The 20,050-nt window shown below is 57.8% G+C and overlaps 1 protein-coding gene across 1 annotated transcript; it reads left to right on the top strand.

Annotated features, from left to right (window-relative positions):
• The first annotated feature begins 3,094 nt into the window (after nt 1–3,094).
• On the top strand, nt 3,095–4,523 carry LOC140400087 (somatostatin receptor type 1-like). The gene is given in 2 exon segments (XM_072489563.1): nt 3,095–3,835; nt 3,837–4,523. Coding segments are annotated over 2 exon segments (1,089 nt in total). The 5' UTR covers nt 3,095–3,433.
• The last annotated feature ends 15,527 nt before the right edge of the window (nt 4,524–20,050 follow it).

The following is a 20,050-nucleotide window of genomic DNA, read 5'->3' as shown; positions in this document are numbered from 1 at the left end:
ATGTTTTCAAGATAAAGATAGATAGTTTTTTGAAAAATAAAGGGATTAAGGGTTATGGTGTTCGGGCCGGAAAGTGGAGCTGAGTCCACAAAAGATCAGCCATGATCTCATTAAATGGTGGAGCAGGCTCGAGGGGCTAGATGACTGACTCCTGCCCCTAGCTCTGATGCTCTTATCTTTCTACTTCTCATGGGGATGGAGGGAAGAGTGTAGTGATTATTATTATTATAACAGAGTAATGAATTAGAATAAGAATCTTTATTACTGTCACAAGTGGGCTTACATTGACGCTGCAATGAGGTTACTGTGAAAATCCCCTCGTCGCCACACTCCGGCGCCTGTTCGGGGACACGGAGGGAGAATTCAGAATGTCCAATTCACCCAACAAGCACGTCTTTCGGGACTTGTGGGAGGAAACCGGAGCGCCCGGAGGAAACCCACGCAGACACGGGGAGAACGTGCAGACTCCGCGCAGACAGCGACCCAAGCCGGGAATCGAACCCGGGACCCCGGAGCTGTGAAGCAACAGTGCTGACCACTGTGCTGCCCGTCGAGCTACCCACGGGTTTATCGGACAGTGTTCCGCAGTTTGCTGATGACTGGGAAAGGTTGGAAACAGCGAAGAGGATGGTCAGGGACTTTAGCGGGATTGGGGGGAGCTGGTGAAAGGGGCAGCACGGTGGCACAGTGGTTAGCACTGCTGCCTCACGGCGCCGAGGTCCCGGGTTCGATCCCGGGTCGCTGTCTGTGTGGAGTTCGCACATTCTCCCCGTGTTTGCGTGGGTTTCGCCCCCACAACCACAAAGATGTGCAGGGTGGGTGGATTGGCCGCGCTAAATTGCCCCTTAATTGGGAAAAATGAATTGGGTACTCTAAATTTATTTAAAAAAAGAAATGGGCAGGCAAGCGGCAGATACAGTTCAACACCGAGAGACGGGAGGTGATTCCTTTTCAGAGGGAGGGAGGGCATATTCATCTCAACGGGACAATTTTACAGGAGGTGCGGGGACAGAGAGGCCCGGGGGGATGGGGAGGGGGTGGAGTGTACACAAATCGCTGGGATGTCGAGAAAGGCGTTGAACAAGAATCCTGGGCTCTCCGAATAGACACACAGGGAGCAGCAACAAGGCAATGATGTGAAACCCTTTCTCAACCCGGGTTAGACCCTGGCTGGGGGACAGGGTCCAATCCCGGTGCCCAAACTTCAGGAAGGTCGTCGTGGCCTCGGAGAGGGAGCGGAGGGAGATTTTCTAGAACGTTCCCAGGAGGGGGGGGGGATGAGGATTCGGTGAATGTGGAGAGAGACGGGGAGAAGCTGGGATTGTCCTTCCTCGGAGCGGAGGAGATTAAGGGGGGATTGAATCGAGGCGGCGTTCCGAATCAGGAAGGGGTTTGGATAGAGGCGACGAGGAGAAAGTGGTTCCCCAGTTGGCGGGAGGGTGGGTAACCAGGGGGGGGAGGGGGGTGGACACAGATTGAAGAGACCCGGTGACAGAACCAGATGGGGGGAGATGAGGAGAATGTGTATTTTGACACAGCGAGTTGTTGTGATCCGGAAGGTTCTCCCTGAAAAGGGCGGCGGAAGCAGATTCAACAGGAACTTCCAAAAGGGGGGATTGGGGAAATACTGGGAAAGGAGGAATCTGCAGAGCTGTGGGGGAAAGAGCGGGGGGGGGAAAGATTGGATAGATCTTCCAAAGGGCTAGCACAGAGAGGATGGACTGAATAGCCTTCGGGGTGATTCTGAGTTTGTGCATTCTTTTCCAGATGTTATCTGAGGCTCTGCAATGGGAGGTGGCCACTGTCCCTGAGGAACGATCGTAGGGAACGGCCAGTGAAGATTCTCATCGGGAAAACCGGGTGAATATCTGAGAACATCTTCAAAACTTGACCCAGCAGAAGTTAGCTCCTGTCACGGAGTGAGGGGACGAAGACTGTGCTTTCCACCCCGAATCCCAACCCGGGGGCTCGGCTGTGAGAGGCCTGAAGTCCCGGCTGGAGGGGAAGAATTGGACAAAGCTGTCCTCATCCAACTCTGTGGACGGGCCGATTTCACTGTGAGCCTGTTGGGGAAGAGAAGAGAGAGAGAGAGAGACAGAGAGAGAGACAGAGAGAGAGAGAGAGAGAGAGAGACAGAGAGAGAGACAGAGAGACAGAGAGAGAGAGAGAGAGAGAGAGAGAGAAAGAAAGAGAGAGAGACAGAGAGAGAGACAGAGAGAGAGAGAGAGACAGAGAGAGAGAGAGACAGAGAGAGAGAGAGACACACAGAGAGAGAGTGACAGAGAGAGAGAGAGAGAGAGAAAAAGAAAGAGAGAGAGAGAGAGACAGAGAGAGAGAGAGAGAGAAAAAGAAAGAGAGAGAGACAGAGACAGAGAGAGACAGAGAGAGAGAGAGAGACAGAGAGAGTGACAGAGAGAGAGAGAGACACACACAGAGAGAGACAGAGCGAGAGACAGTGAGAAAGAGACAGAGAGAGAGAGAGACACACACAGAGAGAGACAGAGAGAGAGACAGTGAGAAAGAGACAGTGGGGGAAAGAGGGAGAGAGAGAGCGACATCGAGACAGAGAGGGAGAGAGAGGGACATGGCGAGATAGAGAGAGAGAGAGACGGAACAGAGAGACAGAGAGAGAGAAACAGAGAGAGAGAGACAGTGAGAGAGCGAGACACAGAGAGAGAGACACAGAGAGAGAGACAGAGAGAGAGAGACAGAGAGAGAGAGAGACAGAGAGAGACAGAGAGAGAGAGACACACAGAGAGACAGAGAGAGAGACACAGAGACACAGAGAGAAAGACAGAGAGAGAGTGAGACAGACAGAGAGAGAGAAAGAGAGACAGAGAGAGAGAGAGAGAGACTGAGCGAGAGAGACAGACAGCGAGAGAGAGACAGAGAGAGAGAGAGACGAGAGAGAAAGAGAGCCAGAGAGAGAGAGACAGAGAGAGAGAGAGACAGACAGTGAGAGAGAGACAGAGAGAGAGAGAGACAAGAGAGAAAGAGAGCCAGAGAGAGAGACAGAGAGAGCGAGAGAGACAGAGAGAGAGAGAGACAGACAGCGAGAGAGAGACAGAGGGAGAGAGACGAGAGAGAGAGACAGAGCGAGAGAGACAGAGCGATGCTTCCAAGGTCAGATGTTGTGAGGAAGCTACTCTCTTTCGAGAGGAGCTGCCTAGACTGAGGGACAGGAGGGAGGGAGGGAGCATGCTGGGAACAGCATCTCAGGACCGCTGACAATGTCCCCCCCCTTCTCACTGTGAGCCTGTTGGGGAAGAGAGGGAGAGTGTAAGAGAGAGAGAGAGCAAGACAGAGAGAAATAGAGAGAGAGAGAGAGAAAAAGAAAGAGAGAGAGAGCTGTACAGTGAGTCCAGCATCTTAAATCGAGGGGGTCTTGACCAGCAGCCGTTCCTCGTCTAGAGCCTGCCTGGAGCACAGGAGGATGGACCCCCTCAACGAGACATGGGGGCAGTTTGCAGGAACGGAGCTCACCAACAGCTCCGCTCCCGGGGGCGTGGCCTTTGATGCCAGCATGGTGGTCATTCCCTCCATCTACGCGCTGGTGTGCTGCCTGGGGGTGCTGGGTAACGCCATGGTGATCTACGTCATCCTCGGCTACGCCAAGATGAAGACGGCCACCAACATCTACATCCTGAACTTGGCCGTGGCTGACGAGCTCTTCATGCTGAGCGTCCCCTTCGTCGCCACCTCGGCCGCCCTCCGCCATTGGCCCTTTGGGGCCCTCATGTGTCGGCTGGTACTGAGCGTGGACGGAATCAACATGTTCACCAGCATCTACTGCCTGACCGTGCTGAGCGTGGACCGCTACATCGCTGTGGTCCACCCCCGTCAAGGCGGCCAGTTATAGGAGGCCCTCAGTGGCCAAAACCATAAACGTCCTGGTCTGGGTCCTGTCCCTGTTGGTCATTCTCCCCATCGTTATCTTCGCGGACACGGTCCGCACCCCCGAGGGCGCAGTGGTCTGCAACCTGCTGTGGCCGGGTACAGGGTGGTCCAAGGTCTTTGTGCTCTACACCTTCCTGCTGGGGTTCCTGCTCCCGGCCTTGGCCATGTTCCTCTGCTACTGCCTGATCGTGGCCAAGATGCGCAGTGTGGCCTTGCGGGCGGGCTGGCTGCAGCGTCGCAGGTCAGAGAAGCGCATCACCCGGATGGTCATGCTGGTCGTGGTAGTGTTCGCCGCCTGCTGGGTGCCCTTCTACGTGGTGCAGATGGTCAACGTGTTCCTGTGCCCGCCGGACCCCACCCTCAGCCAGCTGGTCATCGTCCTCAGCTACGCCAACAGCAGCGCCAACCCCATCCTCTACGGGTTTGTGTCGGACAACTTCCGGCGGTCCTTCCAGAGCGCCCTCTGCCTGCGCTGGTTTGATGGCGCCCTGGAGGAGCCGGGGGACTATTGCGCGCTGGCCGTCAGGAGCAAGGTCGGACAAGCCAAGGACTGTCACCGGGACGGCCTGGGGTCCGAGATGGTTCACCGCAATGGCATGTACCCTTCCAGGGTGACCACATTGTAAACATCTCTCCGGCCCCTCTCCCCCCATCTCTCCGGCTCCTCTCCCCCCATCTCTCCCCCTCCTCTCCCCCCATCTCTCCGGCTCCTCTCACCCCATCTCTACGGCTCCTCTCCCCCCATCTCTCCCCCTCCTCTCCCCCCATCTCTCCGGCTCCTCTCCCCCCCATCTCTCCGGCTCCTCTCCCCCCATCTCTCCGGCTCCTCTCCCCCCATCTCTCCCCCTCCTCTCCCCCCATCTCTCCGGCTCCTCTCCCCCCCATCTCTCCGGCTCCTCTCCCCCCATCTCTCCGGCTCCTCTCTCCCCATCTCTCCCCCTCCTCTCCCCCCATCTCTCCGGCTCCTCTCCCCCCATCTCTCCGGCTCCTCTCCCCCCATCTCTCCCCCTCCTCTCCCCCCATCTCTCCGGCTCCTCTCACCCCATCTCTCCGGCTCCTCTCCCCCCATCTCTCCCGCTCCTCTCCCCCCATCTGTCCGGCTCCTCTCCCCCCCATCTCTCCGGCTCCTCTCCCCCCATCTCTCCGGCTCCTCTCTCCCCATCTCTCCCCCTCCTCTCCCCCCATCTCTCCGGCTCCTCTCCCCCCATCTCTCCGGCTCCTCTCCCCCCATCTCTCCGGCTCCTCTCCCCCCATCTCTCCGACTCCTCTCCACCCATATCTCCGGCTCCTCTCCCCCCATCTCTCCCCCTCCTCTCCCCCCATCTCTACCCCTCTCCTCCGATCTCACCGGCTCCTCTCCCCCATCTCTCCGGCTCCTCTCCCTCCATCTCTCCGGCTCCTCTCCCCCCATCTCTCCGGCTCCACTCCCCCCATCTCTCCGGCTCCTCTCCCCCCAATCATTCCCTCAGTACTGACCCTCTGACAGTGCGGCACTCCCTCAGTACTGACCCTCTGACAGTGTGGCACTCCCACAGTACTGACCCTCTGACAGTGCGGCACTCCCTCAGTACTGACCCTCTGACAGTGCAGCACTCCCTCAGTACTGACCCTCTGACAGTGCGGCACTCCCTCAGTACTGATCCTCTGACAGTGCAGCACTCCCTCAGTACTGACCCACTGACAGTGCGGCACTCCCTCAGTACTGACCCTCTGATAGTGCGGCACTCCCTCAGTACTGACCCTCTGACAGTGCGGCACTCCCTCAGTACTGACCCACCGACAGTGCGGCACTCCCTCAGTACTGACCCTCTGACAGTGCGGCACTCCCTCAGTACTGACCCTCTGACAGTGCGGCACTCCCTCAGTACTGATCCTCTGACAGTGCGGAACTCCCTCAATACTGACCCTCTGACAGTGCAGCGCTCCCTCAGTACTGACCCTCTGACAGTGCGACGCTCCCTCAGTACTGACCCTCTGACAGTGCAGCACTCCTTCAGTACTGACCCTCTCACAGTGCGGCACTCCCTCAGTACTGACCCTCTGACAGTGCAGTGCTCCCTCAGTACTGACACTCTGACAGTGCGGCACTCCCTCAGTACTGACCCTCTGACAGTGCGGCGCCCCCTCAGTACTGACCCTCTGACAGTGCGGCACTCCCTCAGTACTGACCCTCTGGCAGTGCGGCATTCCCTCAGTACTGACCCTCTGACAGTGCGGCACTCCCTCAGTACTGACCATCTGACAGTGCGGCACTCCCTCAGTACTGACCCTCTGACTGTGCATCACTCCCTCAGAACAGACCCTCTGATAGTGCAGCGCTCCCTCAGTACTGACCCTCTGACAGTGCAGCACTCCCTCAGTACTGACCCTCTGACAGTGCGGCACTCCCTCAGTACTGACCCTCTGACAATGCGGCACTCCCTGAGCACTGACCCTCTGACAGTGCGACACGCCCTTAGTACTGACCCTCTGACAGTGCGGCACTCCCTCAGTACTGACCCTCTGACAGTGCGGCACTCCCTCAGTACTGACCCTCTGACAGTGCAGCACTCCCTCAGTACTGACCCTCAGACAGTGCAGCACTCCCTCAGTACTGACCCTCTGACAGTGCGGCGCTCCCTCAGTCCTGACCCTCTGACAGTGCGGCACTCCCTCAGTACTGACCCTCTGACAGAGCAGCACTCCCTCAGTACTGACCCTCTGACAGTGCGGCGCTCCCTCAGTACTGACCCTCTGACAGTGCGGCACTCCCTCAGTACTGACCCTCTGACAGAGCAGCACTCCCTCAGTACTGACCCTCTGACAGTGCGGCGCTCCCTCAGTACTGACCCTCTGACAGTGCGGCACTACCTCAGTACTGACCCTCTGACAGTGCGGCACTCCCTCAGCACTATCCTCTGACAGTGCAGCACTCCCTCAGTACTGATCCTGTGACAGTGCGGCGCTCCCTCAGTACTGACCCTCTGACAGTGCGGCACTCCCTCGGTACTGACCCTCTGACAGTGCGGCGCTCCCTCAGCACTGACCCTCTGACAGTGCAACGCTCCCTCAGTACTGACCCTCTGACAGTGCAGCGCTCCCTCAGTACTGACCCTCTGACAGTGCAGCACTCCCTCAGTACTGACCCTCTGACAGTGCGGCACTCCCTCAGTACTGACCCTCTGACAGTGCGGCACTCCCTCAGTACTGACCCTCTGACCGTGCGGGACTCCCTCAGTACTGACCCTCTGACAGTGCGGCACTCCCTCAGTACTGACCCTCTGACAGTGCGGCACTCCCTCAGTACTGACCCTCTGACAGTGCGGCACTCCCTCAGTACTGACATTCGGACTGTGCGGCACTCCCTCAGTACTGACCCTCTGACAGTGCAGCACTCCCTCAGTACTGACCCTCTGACAGTGCAGCACTCCCTCAGTACTGACCCTCTGACAGCGCAGCATTCCCTCAGTATTGACCTCTGTCAGTGCGACGCTCCCTCAGTACTGACCCTCTGACAGTGCAGCACTCCTTCAGTACTGACCCTCTCACAGTGCGGCACTCCCTCAGTACTGACCCTCTGACAGTGCAGTGCTCCCTCAGTACTGACCCTCTGACAGTGCGGCACTCCCTCAGTACTGACCCTCTGACAGTGCGGCGCTCCCTCAGTACTGACCCTCTGACAGTGCAGCGCTCCCTCAGTACTGACCCTCTGACAGTGCAGCACTCCCTCAGTACTGACCCTCTGACAGTGCGGCACTCCCTCAGTACTGACCATCTGACAATGCGGCACTCCCTGAGCACTGACCCTCTGACAGTGCGACACTCCCTCAGTACTGACCCTCTGACAGTGCGGCACTCCCTCAGTACTGACCCTCTGACAGTGCGGCACTCCCTCAGTACTAACCCTCTGACAGTGCAGCACTCCCTCAGTACTGACCCTCAGACAGTGCAGCACTCCCTCAGTACTGACCCTCTGACAGTGCAGCGCTCCCTCAGTCCTGACCCTCTGACAGTGCGGCACTCCCTCAGTACTGACCCTCTGACAGTGCAGCACTCCCTCAGTACAGACCCTCTGACAGTGCAGCACTCCGTCGGTACTGACCCTCTGACAGTGCGGCACCCCCTCAGTACTGACCCTCTGACAGAGCAGCACTCCTTCAGTACTGACCCTCTGACAGTGCGGCGCTCCCTCAGTACTGACCCTCTGACAGTGCGGCGCTCCCTCAGCACTGACCCTCTGACAGAGCAGCACTCCCTCAGTACTGACCCTCTGACAGTGCGGCACTCCCTCAGTACTGACCCTCTGACAGTGCGGCGCTCCCTCAGCACTATCCTCTGACAGTGCAACACTCCCTCAGTACTGATCCTGTGACAGTGCGGCGCTCCCTCAGTACTGACCCTCTGACAGTGCGGCACTCCCTCGGTACTGACCCTCTGACAGTGCGGCGCTCCCTCAGCACTGACCCTCTGACAGTGCAACGCTCCCTCAGTACTGACCCTCTGACAGTGCGGCGCTCCCTCAGTACTGACCCTCTGACAGTGCAGCACTCCCTCAGTAATGACCCTCTGACAGTGCAGCGCTCCCTCAGTACTGACCCTCTGACAGAGGGGCACTCCCTCAGCACTGATCCTCTGACAGTGCAGCACTCCCTCGGTACTGACCCTCTGACAGTGCGGGGCTCCCTCATCACTGACCCTCTGACAGTGCAACGCTCCCTCAGTACTGACCCTCTGACAGTGCGGCACTCCCTCAGTACTGACCCTCTGACAGTGCAGCACTCCCTCAGTACTGACCCTCTGACAGTGCGGCACTCCCTCAGTACTGACCCTCTGACAGTGCGGCACTCCCTCAGTACTGACCCTCTGACAGTGCAGCACTCCCTCAGTACTGACCCTCTGACAGTGCGGCACTCCCTCAGTACTGACCCTCTGACAGTGCGGCACTCCCTCAGTACTGACCCTCTGACAGTGCAGCGCTCCCTCAGTACTGACCCTCTGACAGTGCAGAACTCCCTCAGTACTGACCCTCTGTCAGTGCAGCGCTCCCTCAGTACTGACCCTCTGACCGTGCGGCACTCCCTCAGTACTGACCCTCTGACTGTGCGGCACGCCCTCAGTACTTACCCTCTGAAAGTGCGGCACTCCCTCAGTACTGACCCTCTGACAGTGCGGCGCGCCCTCAGTACTGACCCTCTGACAGTGCGGCGCTCCCTCAGTACTGACCCTCTGACAGTGCAGCACTCCCTCAGTACTGACCCTCTGACAGTGCAGCACTCCCTCAGTACTGACCCTCTGACAGTGCAGCACTCCCTCAGTACTGACCGTCTGACAGTGCGGCACGCCCTCAGTACTGACCCTCTGACAGTGCAGCACTCCCTCAGTACTGACCCTCTGACACTGCGGCACTCCCTCAGTACTGACCCTCTGGCAGTGCGGCACTCCCTCAGTACTGACGCTCTGACAGTTCGGCGCTCCCTCAGTACAGATCCTCTAACAGTGCGGCACTCCCTCAGTACTGACCCTCTGACAGTGCAGCACTCCCTCAGTACTGACCCTCTGACAGTGCAGCACTCCCTCAGTACTGATCCTCTGACAGTGCAGCACTCCCTCAGTACTGACCCTCTTACAGTGCGGCACTCCCTCAGTACTGACCCTCTGACACTGCGGCACTCCCTCAGTACTGACCCTCTGAAAGTGCGGCACTCCCTCAGTACAGACCCTCTGACAGTGCGGCGCTCCCTCAGTACTGACCCTCTGACAGTGCGGCACTCCCTCAGTACTGACCCTCTGACAGAGCAGCACTCCCTCAGTACTGACCCTCTGACAGTGCGGCGCTCCCTCAGTACTGACCCTCTGACAGTGCGGCACTACCTCAGTACTGACCCTCTGACAGTGCGGCACTCCCTCAGCACTATCCTCTGACAGTGCAGCACTCCCTCAGTACTGATCCTGTGACAGTGCGGCGCTCCCTCAGTACTGACCCTCTGACAGTGCGGCACTCCCTCGGTACTGACCCTCTGACAGTGCGGCGCTCCCTCAGCACTGACCCTCTGACAGTGCAACGCTCCCTCAGTACTGACCCTCTGACAGTGCAGCGCTCCCTCAGTACTGACCCTCTGACAGTGCAGCACTCCCTCAGTACTGACCCTCTGACAGTGCGGCACTCCCTCAGTACTGACCCTCTGACAGTGCGGCACTCCCTCAGTACTGACCCTCTGACCGTGCGGGACTCCCTCAGTACTGACCCTCTGACAGTGCGGCACTCCCTCAGTACTGACCCTCTGACAGTGCGGCACTCCCTCAGTACTGACCCTCTGACAGTGCGGCACTCCCTCAGTACTGACATTCGGACTGTGCGGCACTCCCTCAGTACTGACCCTCTGACAGTGCAGCACTCCCTCAGTACTGACCCTCTGACAGTGCAGCACTCCCTCAGTACTGACCCTCTGACAGCGCAGCATTCCCTCAGTATTGACCTCTGTCAGTGCGACGCTCCCTCAGTACTGACCCTCTGACAGTGCAGCACTCCTTCAGTACTGACCCTCTCACAGTGCGGCACTCCCTCAGTACTGACCCTCTGACAGTGCAGTGCTCCCTCAGTACTGACCCTCTGACAGTGCGGCACTCCCTCAGTACTGACCCTCTGACAGTGCGGCGCTCCCTCAGTACTGACCCTCTGACAGTGCAGCGCTCCCTCAGTACTGACCCTCTGACAGTGCAGCACTCCCTCAGTACTGACCCTCTGACAGTGCGGCACTCCCTCAGTACTGACCATCTGACAATGCGGCACTCCCTGAGCACTGACCCTCTGACAGTGCGACACTCCCTCAGTACTGACCCTCTGACAGTGCGGCACTCCCTCAGTACTGACCCTCTGACAGTGCGGCACTCCCTCAGTACTAACCCTCTGACAGTGCAGCACTCCCTCAGTACTGACCCTCAGACAGTGCAGCACTCCCTCAGTACTGACCCTCTGACAGTGCAGCGCTCCCTCAGTCCTGACCCTCTGACAGTGCGGCACTCCCTCAGTACTGACCCTCTGACAGTGCAGCACTCCCTCAGTACTGACCCTCTGACAGTGCAGCACTCCGTCGGTACTGACCCTCTGACAGTGCGGCACCCCCTCAGTACTGACCCTCTGACAGAGCAGCACTCCTTCAGTACTGACCCTCTGACAGTGCGGCGCTCCCTCAGTACTGACCCTCTGACAGTGCGGCGCTCCCTCAGCACTGACCCTCTGACAGAGCAGCACTCCCTCAGTACTGACCCTCTGACAGTGCGGCACTCCCTCAGTACTGACCCTCTGACAGTGCGGCGCTCCCTCAGCACTATCCTCTGACAGTGCAACACTCCCTCAGTACTGATCCTGTGACAGTGCGGCGCTCCCTCAGTACTGACCCTCTGACAGTGCGGCACTCCCTCGGTACTGACCCTCTGACAGTGCGGCGCTCCCTCAGCACTGACCCTCTGACAGTGCAACGCTCCCTCAGTACTGACCCTCTGACAGTGCGGCGCTCCCTCAGTACTGACCCTCTGACAGTGCAGCACTCCCTCAGTAATGACCCTCTGACAGTGCAGCGCTCCCTCAGTACTGACCCTCTGACAGTGCGGCACTCCCTCAGCACTGATCCTCTGACAGTGCAGCACTCCCTCGGTACTGACCCTCTGACAGTGCGGGGCTCCCTCAGCACTGACCCTCTGACAGTGCAACGCTCCCTCAGTACTGACCCTCTGACAGTGCGGCACTCCCTCAGTACTGACCCTCTGACAGTGCAGCACTCCCTCAGTACTGACCCTCTGACAGTGCGGCACTCCCTCAGTACTGACCCTCTGACAGTGCGGCACTCCCTCAGTACTGACCCTCTGACAGTGCAGCACTCCCTCAGTACTGACCCTCTGACAGTGCGGCACTCCCTCAGTACTGACCCTCTGACAGTGCGGCACTCCCTCAGTACTGACCCTCTGACAGTGCAGCGCTCCCTCAGTACTGACCCTCTGACAGTGCAGAACTCCCTCAGTACTGACCCTCTGTCAGTGCAGCGCTCCCTCAGTACTGACCCTCTGACCGTGCGGCACTCCCTCAGTACTGACCCTCTGACTGTGCGGCACGCCCTCAGTACTTACCCTCTGAAAGTGCGGCACTCCCTCAGTACTGACCCTCTGACAGTGCGGCGCGCCCTCAGTACTGACCCTCTGACAGTGCGGCGCTCCCTCAGTACTGACCCTCTGACAGTGCAGCACTCCCTCAGTACTGACCCTCTGACAGTGCAGCACTCCCTCAGTACTGACCCTCTGACAGTGCAGCACTCCCTCAGTACTGACCGTCTGACAGTGCGGCACGCCCTCAGTACTGACCCTCTGACAGTGCAGCACTCCCTCAGTACTGACCCTCTGACACTGCGGCACTCCCTCAGTACTGACCCTCTGGCAGTGCGGCACTCCCTCAGTACTGACGCTCTGACAGTTCGGCGCTCCCTCAGTACAGATCCTCTAACAGTGCGGCACTCCCTCAGTACTGACCCTCTGACAGTGCAGCACTCCCTCAGTACTGACCCTCTGACAGTGCAGCACTCCCTCAGTACTGACCCTCTGACAGTGCGGCACGCCCTCAGTACTGATCCTCTGACAGTGCAGCACTCCCTCAGTACTGACCCTCTTACAGTGCGGCACTCCCTCAGTACTGACCCTCTGACACTGCGGCACTCCCTCAGTACTGACCCTCTGAAAGTGCGGCACTCCCTCAGTACAGACCCTCTGACAGTGCGGCGCTCCCTCAGTACTGACCCTCTGACAGTGCGGCACTCCCACAGTACTGACCCTCTGACAGTGCGGCGCTCCCTCAGTACTGACCCTCTGACAGTGTGGCCCTCCCTCAGTACTGACCCTCTGACAGTGCGGCACTCCCTCAGTACTGACCCACTGACAGTGCGGCACTCCCTCAGTACTGACCCTCTGACAGTGCGGCACTCCCTCAGTACTGACCCTCTGACAGTGTGGCACTCCCTCAGTACTGACCCTCTGACAGTGCGGCACTCCCTCAGTACTGACGCTCTGACAGTGCGGCACTCCCTCAGTACTGACCCTCTGACAGTGCGGCACTCCCTCAGTACTGACCAACTGACAGTGCGGCACTCCCTCAGTACTGACCCTCTGACAGTGCGGCACTCCCTCAGTACCGACCCTCTGACAGTGCGGCGCTCCCTCAGTACTGACCAACTGACAGTGCGGCGCTCCCTCAGTACTGACCTTCTAACAGTGCGGCACTCCCTCAGTACTGACCCTCTGACAGTGCGGCATTCCCTCAGTACTGACCATCTAACAGTGCGGCACTCCCTCAGTACTGACTATCTGACAGTGCGGCACACCCTCGGTACTGACCCTCTGCCAGTGCAGCACTCCCTCAGTACTCACCCTCTGACAGTGCGGCACTCCCTCAGTACTGACTCTCTGACAGTGCGGCACACCCTCAGTACTGACCCTCTGACAGTGCGGCACTCCCTCAGCACTGACCCTCTGACAGTGCAGCACTCCCTCAGTACTGACGCTCTGACAGTGCGGCACTCCCTCAGTACTGACGCTCTGACAGTGCGGCACTCCCTCAGTACTGACCCTCTGACAGTGCGGCACTCCCTCAGTACTGACCCTCTGAAAGTGCAACACTCCCTCAGTACTGACCCTCTGAAAGTGCGGCACTCCCTCAGTACTGACCCTCTGACAGTGCGGCACTCCCTCAGTACTGACCCCCTGACAGTGCGGCACTCCCTCAGTACTGACTCTCTGACAGTGCGGCACACCATCAGTACTGACCCTCTGCCAGTGCAGCGCTCCCTCAGTACTGACCCTCTGACAGTGCAGCACTCCCTCAGTACTGACCCTCTGACAGTGCGGCACTCCCTCAGTACTGACCCCCTGACAGTGCGGCACTCCCTCAGTACTGACCCTCTGACAGTGCGGCACTCCCTCATACTGACCCTCTGACAGTGTGCACTCCCTCAGTACTGCCCCTCTGACAGTGCAGCACTCCCTCAGTACTGACCCTCTGACAGTGCGGCACTCCTTCAGTACTGACCCCCTGACAGTGCGGCGCTCCCTCAGTACTGACCCTCTGACAGTGCGGCACTCCCTTATACTGACCCTCTGACAGTGCGGCACTCCTCAGTACTGACCCTCTGACAGTGCGGCACTCCCTCAGCACTGACCCTCTGACAGTGCGGCATTCCCTCAGTACTGACCCTCTGAAAGTGCGGCACTCCCTCAGTACTGACCCTCTGACAGTGCGGCACTCCCTCAGGACTGACCCCCTGACAGTGCGGCACTCCCTCAGTACTGACCCTCTGACAGTGCGGCACTCCCTCATACTGACCCTCTGACAGTGCGCACTCCCTCAGTACTGACCCTCTGACAGTGCAGCACTCCCTCAGTACTGACCCTTTGACATGCGGCACTCCCTCAGTCCTGACCCCCTGACAGTGCAGCGCACCCTCAGTACTGACCCTCTGACAGTGCGGCACTCCCTCAGTACTGACCCTCTGACAGTGCGGCACTCCCTCAGTACTGACCCTCTGACAGTGCGGCACTCCCTCAGTACTGACCCTCTGACAGTGCGGCATTCCCTCAGTACTGACCCTCTGACAGTGCGGCACTCCCTCAGTACTGACCCTCTGACAGTGCAGCACTCCCTCAGTACTGACCCTCTGACAGTGCGGCACTCCCTCAGTACTGACCCTCTGACAGTGCGGCACTCCCTCAGTACTGACCCTCTGACAGTGCGGTTCTCCCTCAGTACTGACACTCTGACAGTGCAGCACTCCCTCAGTACTGACCCTCTGACAGTGCAGCACTCCCTCAGTACTGACCCTCTGACAGTGCGGCACTCCCTCAGTACTGACCCTCTGACAGTGCGGCACTCCCTCAGTACTGACCCTCTGACAGTGCGGCGCTCCCTCAGTACTGACCCTCTGACAGTGCGGCACTCCCTCAGTACTGACCCTCTGACAGTGCGGCACTCCCTCAGTACTGACCCTCTGACTGTGCGGCACTCCCTCAGTACTGACCCTCTGACAGTGCGGTTCTCCCTCAGTACTGACCCTCTGACCGTGCGGCACTCCCTCAGTACTGACCCTCTGACACTTCAGCACTCCCTCAGTACTGACTCTCTGACAGTGCGGGGCTCCCTCAGTACTGACCCTCTGACAGTGCGGCACTCCCTCAGTACTGACCCTCTGACAGTGCGGCACTCCCTCATTACTGACCCTCTGACAGTGCGGCACTCCCTCAGTACTGACCCTCTGACAGTGCGGTTCTCACTCAGTACTGACTCTCTGACAGTGCAGCACTCCCTCAGTACTGACGCTCTGACAGTGCGGCGCTCCCTCAGTACTGACCCTCTGACAGTGCGGCATTCCCTCAGTACTGACCCTCTGACAGTGCGGCATTCCCTCAGTACTGACCCTCTTTCAGTGCGGCAGTCCCTCAGTCGTGACCCTCTGACAGTGCAGCACTCCCTCAGTACTGACCCTCTGACAGTGCGGCACTCCCTCAGTACTGACCCTCTTTCAGTGCGGCAGTCCCTCAGTCGTGACCCTCTGACAGTGCAGCACTCCCTCAGTACTGACCCTCTTTCAGTGCGGCAGTCCCTCAGTCGTGACCCTCTGACAGTGCAGCACTCCCTCAGTACTGACCCTCTGACAGTGCAGCACTCCCTCAGTACTGACCCTCTGACAGTGCAGCACTCCCTCAGTACTGACCCTCTGACAGTGCGGCACTCCCTCAGTACTGACCCTCTGACAGTGCGGCACTCCCTCAGTACTGACCCTCTGACAGTGCGGCGCTCCCTCAGTACTGACCCTCTGACAGTGCGGCACTCCCTCAGTACTGACCCTCTGACAGTGCGGCACTCCCTCAGTACTGACCCTCTGACAGTGCGGCACTCCCTCAGTACTGACCCTCTGACAGTGCGGTTCTCCCTCAGTACTGACCCTCTGACCGTGCGGCACTCCCTCAGTACTGACCCTCTGACACTTCAGCACTCCCTCAGTACTGACCCTCTGACAGTGCGGCGCTCCCTCAGTACTGACCCTCTGACAGTGCGGCACTCCCTCAGTACTGACCCTCTGACAGTGCGGCACTCCCTCAGTACTGACCCTCTGACAGTGCGGTTCTCACTCAGTACTGACTCTCTGACAGTGCAGCACTCCCTCAGTACTGACGCTCTGACAGTGCGGCGCTCCCTCAGTACTGACCCTCTGACAGTGCGGCACTCCCTCAGTACTGACCCTCTGACAGTGCGGCATTCCCTCAGTACTGACCCTCTGACAGTGCGGCACTCCCTCAGTACTGACCCTCTGACAGTGCGGCACTCCCTCAGTACTGACCCTCTTTCAGTGCGGCAGTCCCTCAGTCGTGACCCTCTGACAGTGCAGCACTCCCTCAGTACTGACCCTCTGACAGTGCAGCACTCCCTCAGTACTGACCCTCTGACAGTGCGGCACTCGCTCAGTACTGACCCTCTGACAGTGCAGCACTCCCTCAGTACTGACCCTCTGACAGTGCGGCACTCCCTCAGTACTGACCCTCTGACAGTGCGGCACTCCCTCAGTACGTACATCCGAATGGTCTTGTTCTGTTCTAATGGGGGATTGGTGCACAATTTGCCTACAATTGGCATTTGGTACTGAGAGGGTGTTGGTGGGAGGGATGGGCAGACTGTTTGGGTGTCTGGACACCAGGTGGAATTGAAATTCCTGCTCGCTGCGTTGAGCTGCCTGCCGTGGAATCGCTTAAACCCCGGATCTCAGTAACCTGAAGCTGGAGTTTATTGGTTTGAAATGAGCTTGTAAATCAGAGTCGCGGCCTGAGAAACAGCACATGTGGGCAGCGTGGCAGCGGTTGCAGTCTTCGCTACATCACGGATAAGGTTACAGGAGTGTGTGAGGGAGGAGAGGAGAAAGGGGATGTTTACAATCAGATTCCAGCACATGTTTGGAAAGGGTTGGAATATTCACCCTGAGCAGCACACGGAAATTGATGGGGACAGTGTAGAGGGAGCTTTACTCTGTATCTAACCCCGTGCTGTGTCTGTCCTGGGAGGGTTTGATGGGGACAGTGTCGAGGGAGCTTTACTCTGTATCTAAGCCCATGCTGTACCTGTCCTGGGAGTGTTTGATGGGGACAGTGTAGAGGGAGCTTTACTCTGTATCTAACCCCGTGCTGTACCTGTCCTGGGAGTGTTTGATGGGGGACAGTGTAGAGGGAGCTTTACTCTGCATCTAACCCCGTGCTGTCCCTGTCCTGGGAGTGTTTGATGGGGGACAGTGTAGAGGGAGCGTTACTCTGTATCTAACCCCGCGCTGTACCTGTCCTGGGAGTGTTTGATGGGGACAGTATAGAGGGAGCTTTACTCTGTATCTAACCCCGTGCTGTACCTGTCCTGGGAGTGTTTGATGGGGACAGTGCAGAGGGAGCTTTACTCTGTATCTAACCCCCTGCTGTACCTGTCCTGGGAGTGTTTGATGGGGACAGTGCAGAGGGAGCGTTAGTCTGTCTCTAACCCCGTGCTGTACCTGTCCTGCGAGTGTTTGGTGGGGGCAGTGTAGAGGGAGCTTTACTCTGTATCTAACCCCGTGCTGTACCTGTCCTCGGAGTGTTTGATGGGGACAGTGTAAAGGGAGCTTTACTCTGTATCTAACCCTGTGCTGTACCTGTCCTGGGAGTGTTTGATGGGGATAGTGGAGGGGGAGCTTTACTCTTTATCTAACCCCGTGCTGTACCTGTCCTGGGAGTGTTTGATGGGGACAGTGTAGAGGGAGCTTTACTCTGTGTCTAACCCCGTGCTGTACCTGTCCTGGGAGTGTTTGATGGGGACAGTGTAGAGGGAGCTTTACTCTGTATCTAACCCCGTGCTGTACCTGTCCTGGGAGGGTTTGATGGGGACAGTGTAGAGGGAGCTTTACTCTGTATCTAAGCCCATGCTGTACCTGTCCTGGGAGTGTTTGATGGGGACAGTGTAGAGGGAGCTTTACTCTGTATCTAACCCCGTGCTGTACCTGTCCTGGGAGTGTTTGATGGGGGACAGTGTAGAGGGAGCTTTACTCTGCATCTAACCCCGTGCTGTCCCTGTCCTGGGAGTGTGTGATGGGGGCCAGTGTAGAGGGAGCGTTACTCTGTATCTAACCCCGCGCTGTACCTGTCCTGGGAGTGTTTGATGGGGACAGTATAGAGGGAGCTTTACTCTGTATCTAACCACATGCTGTACCTGTCCTGGGAGTGTTTGATGGGGGACAGTGTAGAGGGAGCTTTACTCTGCATCTAACCCCGCGCTGTCCCTGTCCTGGGAGTGTTTGATGGGGACAGTGTAGAGGGAGCGCTACTCTGTATCTAACCCCGCGCTGTACCTGTCCTGTGAGTGTTTGATGGGGACAGTATAGAGGGAGCTTTACTCTGTATCTAACCACATGCTGTACCTGTCCTGGGAGTGTTTGATGGGGACAGTGTAGAGGGAGCTTTACTCTGTATCTAACCCCCTGCTGTACCTGTCCTGGGAGTGTTTGATGGGGACAGTGCAGAGGGAGCGTTAGTCTGTCTCTAACCCCGTGCTGTACCTGTCCTGCGAGTGTTTGGTGGGGGCAGTGTAGAGGGAGCTTTACTCTGTATCTAACCCCGTGCTGTACCTGTCCTCGGAGTGTTTGATGGGGACAGTGTAAAGGGAGCTTTACTCTGTATCTAACCCTGTGCTGTACCTGTCCTGGGAGTGTTTGATGGGGATAGTGGAGGGGGAGCTTTACTCTTTATCTAACCCCGTGCTGTACCTGTCCTGGGAGTGTTTGATGGGGACAGTGTAGAGGGAGCTTTACTCTGTGTCTAACCCCGTGCTGTACCTGTCCTGGGAGTGTTTGATGGGGACAGTGTAGAGGGAGCTTTACTCTGTATCTAACCCCGTGCTGTACCTGTCCTGGGAGGGTTTGATGGGGACAGTGTAGAGGGAGCTTTACTCTGTATCTAAGCCCATGCTGTACCTGTCCTGGGAGTGTTTGATGGGGACAGTGTAGAGGGAGCTTTACTCTGTATCTAACCCCGTGCTGTACCTGTCCTGGGAGTGTTTGATGGGGGACAGTGTAGAGGGAGCTTTACTCTGCATCTAACCCCGTGCTGTCCCTGTCCTGGGAGTGTGTGATGGGGGCCAGTGTAGAGGGAGCGTTACTCTGTATCTAACCCCGCGCTGTACCTGTCCTGGGAGTGTTTGATGGGGACAGTATAGAGGGAGCTTTACTCTGTATCTAACCACATGCTGTACCTGTCCTGGGAGTGTTTGATGGGGGACAGTGTAGAGGGAGCTTTACTCTGCATCTAACCCCGCGCTGTCCCTGTCCTGGGAGTGTTTGATGGGGACAGTGTAGAGGGAGCGTTACTCTGTATCTAACCCCGCGCTGTACCTGTCCTGTGAGTGTTTGATGGGGACAGTATAGAGGGAGCTTTACTCTGTATCTAACCACATGCTGTACCTGTCCTGGGAGTGTTTGATGGGGACAGTGTAGAGGGAGCTTTACTCTGTATCTAACCCCGTGCTGTACCTGTCCTGGGAGTGTTTGATGGGGACAGTGTAGAGGGAGCTTTACTCTGTATCTAACCCCGTGCTGTACCTGTCCTGGGAGTGTTTGATGGGGACAGTGCAGAGGGAGCTTTACTCTGTATCTAACCCCCTGCTGTACATGTCCTGGGAGTGTTTGATGGTGACAGTGCAGAGGGAGCGTTACTCTGTCTCTAACCCGGTGCTGTACCTGTCCTGCGAGTGTTTGGTGGGGGCAGTGTAGAGGGAGCTTTACTCTGTATCTAACCCCGTGCTGTACCTGTCCTCGGAGTGTTTGATGGGGACAGTGTAAAGGGAGCTTTACTCTGTATCTAACCCTGTGCTGTACCTGTCCTGGGAGTGTTTGATGGGGATAGTGGAGGGGGAGCTTTACTCTTTATCTAACCCCGTGCTGTACCTGTCCTGGGAGTGTTTGATGGGGACAGTGTAGAGGGAGCTTTACTCTGTATCTAACCCCGTGCTGTACCTGTCCTGGGAGTGTTTGATGGGGACAGTGTAGAGGGAGCTTTACTCTGTGTCTAACCCCGTGCTGTACCTGTCCTGGGAGTGTTTGATGGGGACAGTGTAGAGGGAGCTTTACTCTGTGTC

This window comes from Scyliorhinus torazame, chromosome 24 (assembly GCF_047496885.1).
Source record: "Scyliorhinus torazame isolate Kashiwa2021f chromosome 24, sScyTor2.1, whole genome shotgun sequence".
NCBI classification, from domain to species: Eukaryota; Metazoa; Chordata; class Chondrichthyes; order Carcharhiniformes; family Scyliorhinidae; genus Scyliorhinus; species Scyliorhinus torazame.
The sequence above is the reverse complement of the archived record's forward strand: the minus strand, read 5'-3'. Positions and strand labels throughout refer to the sequence as shown.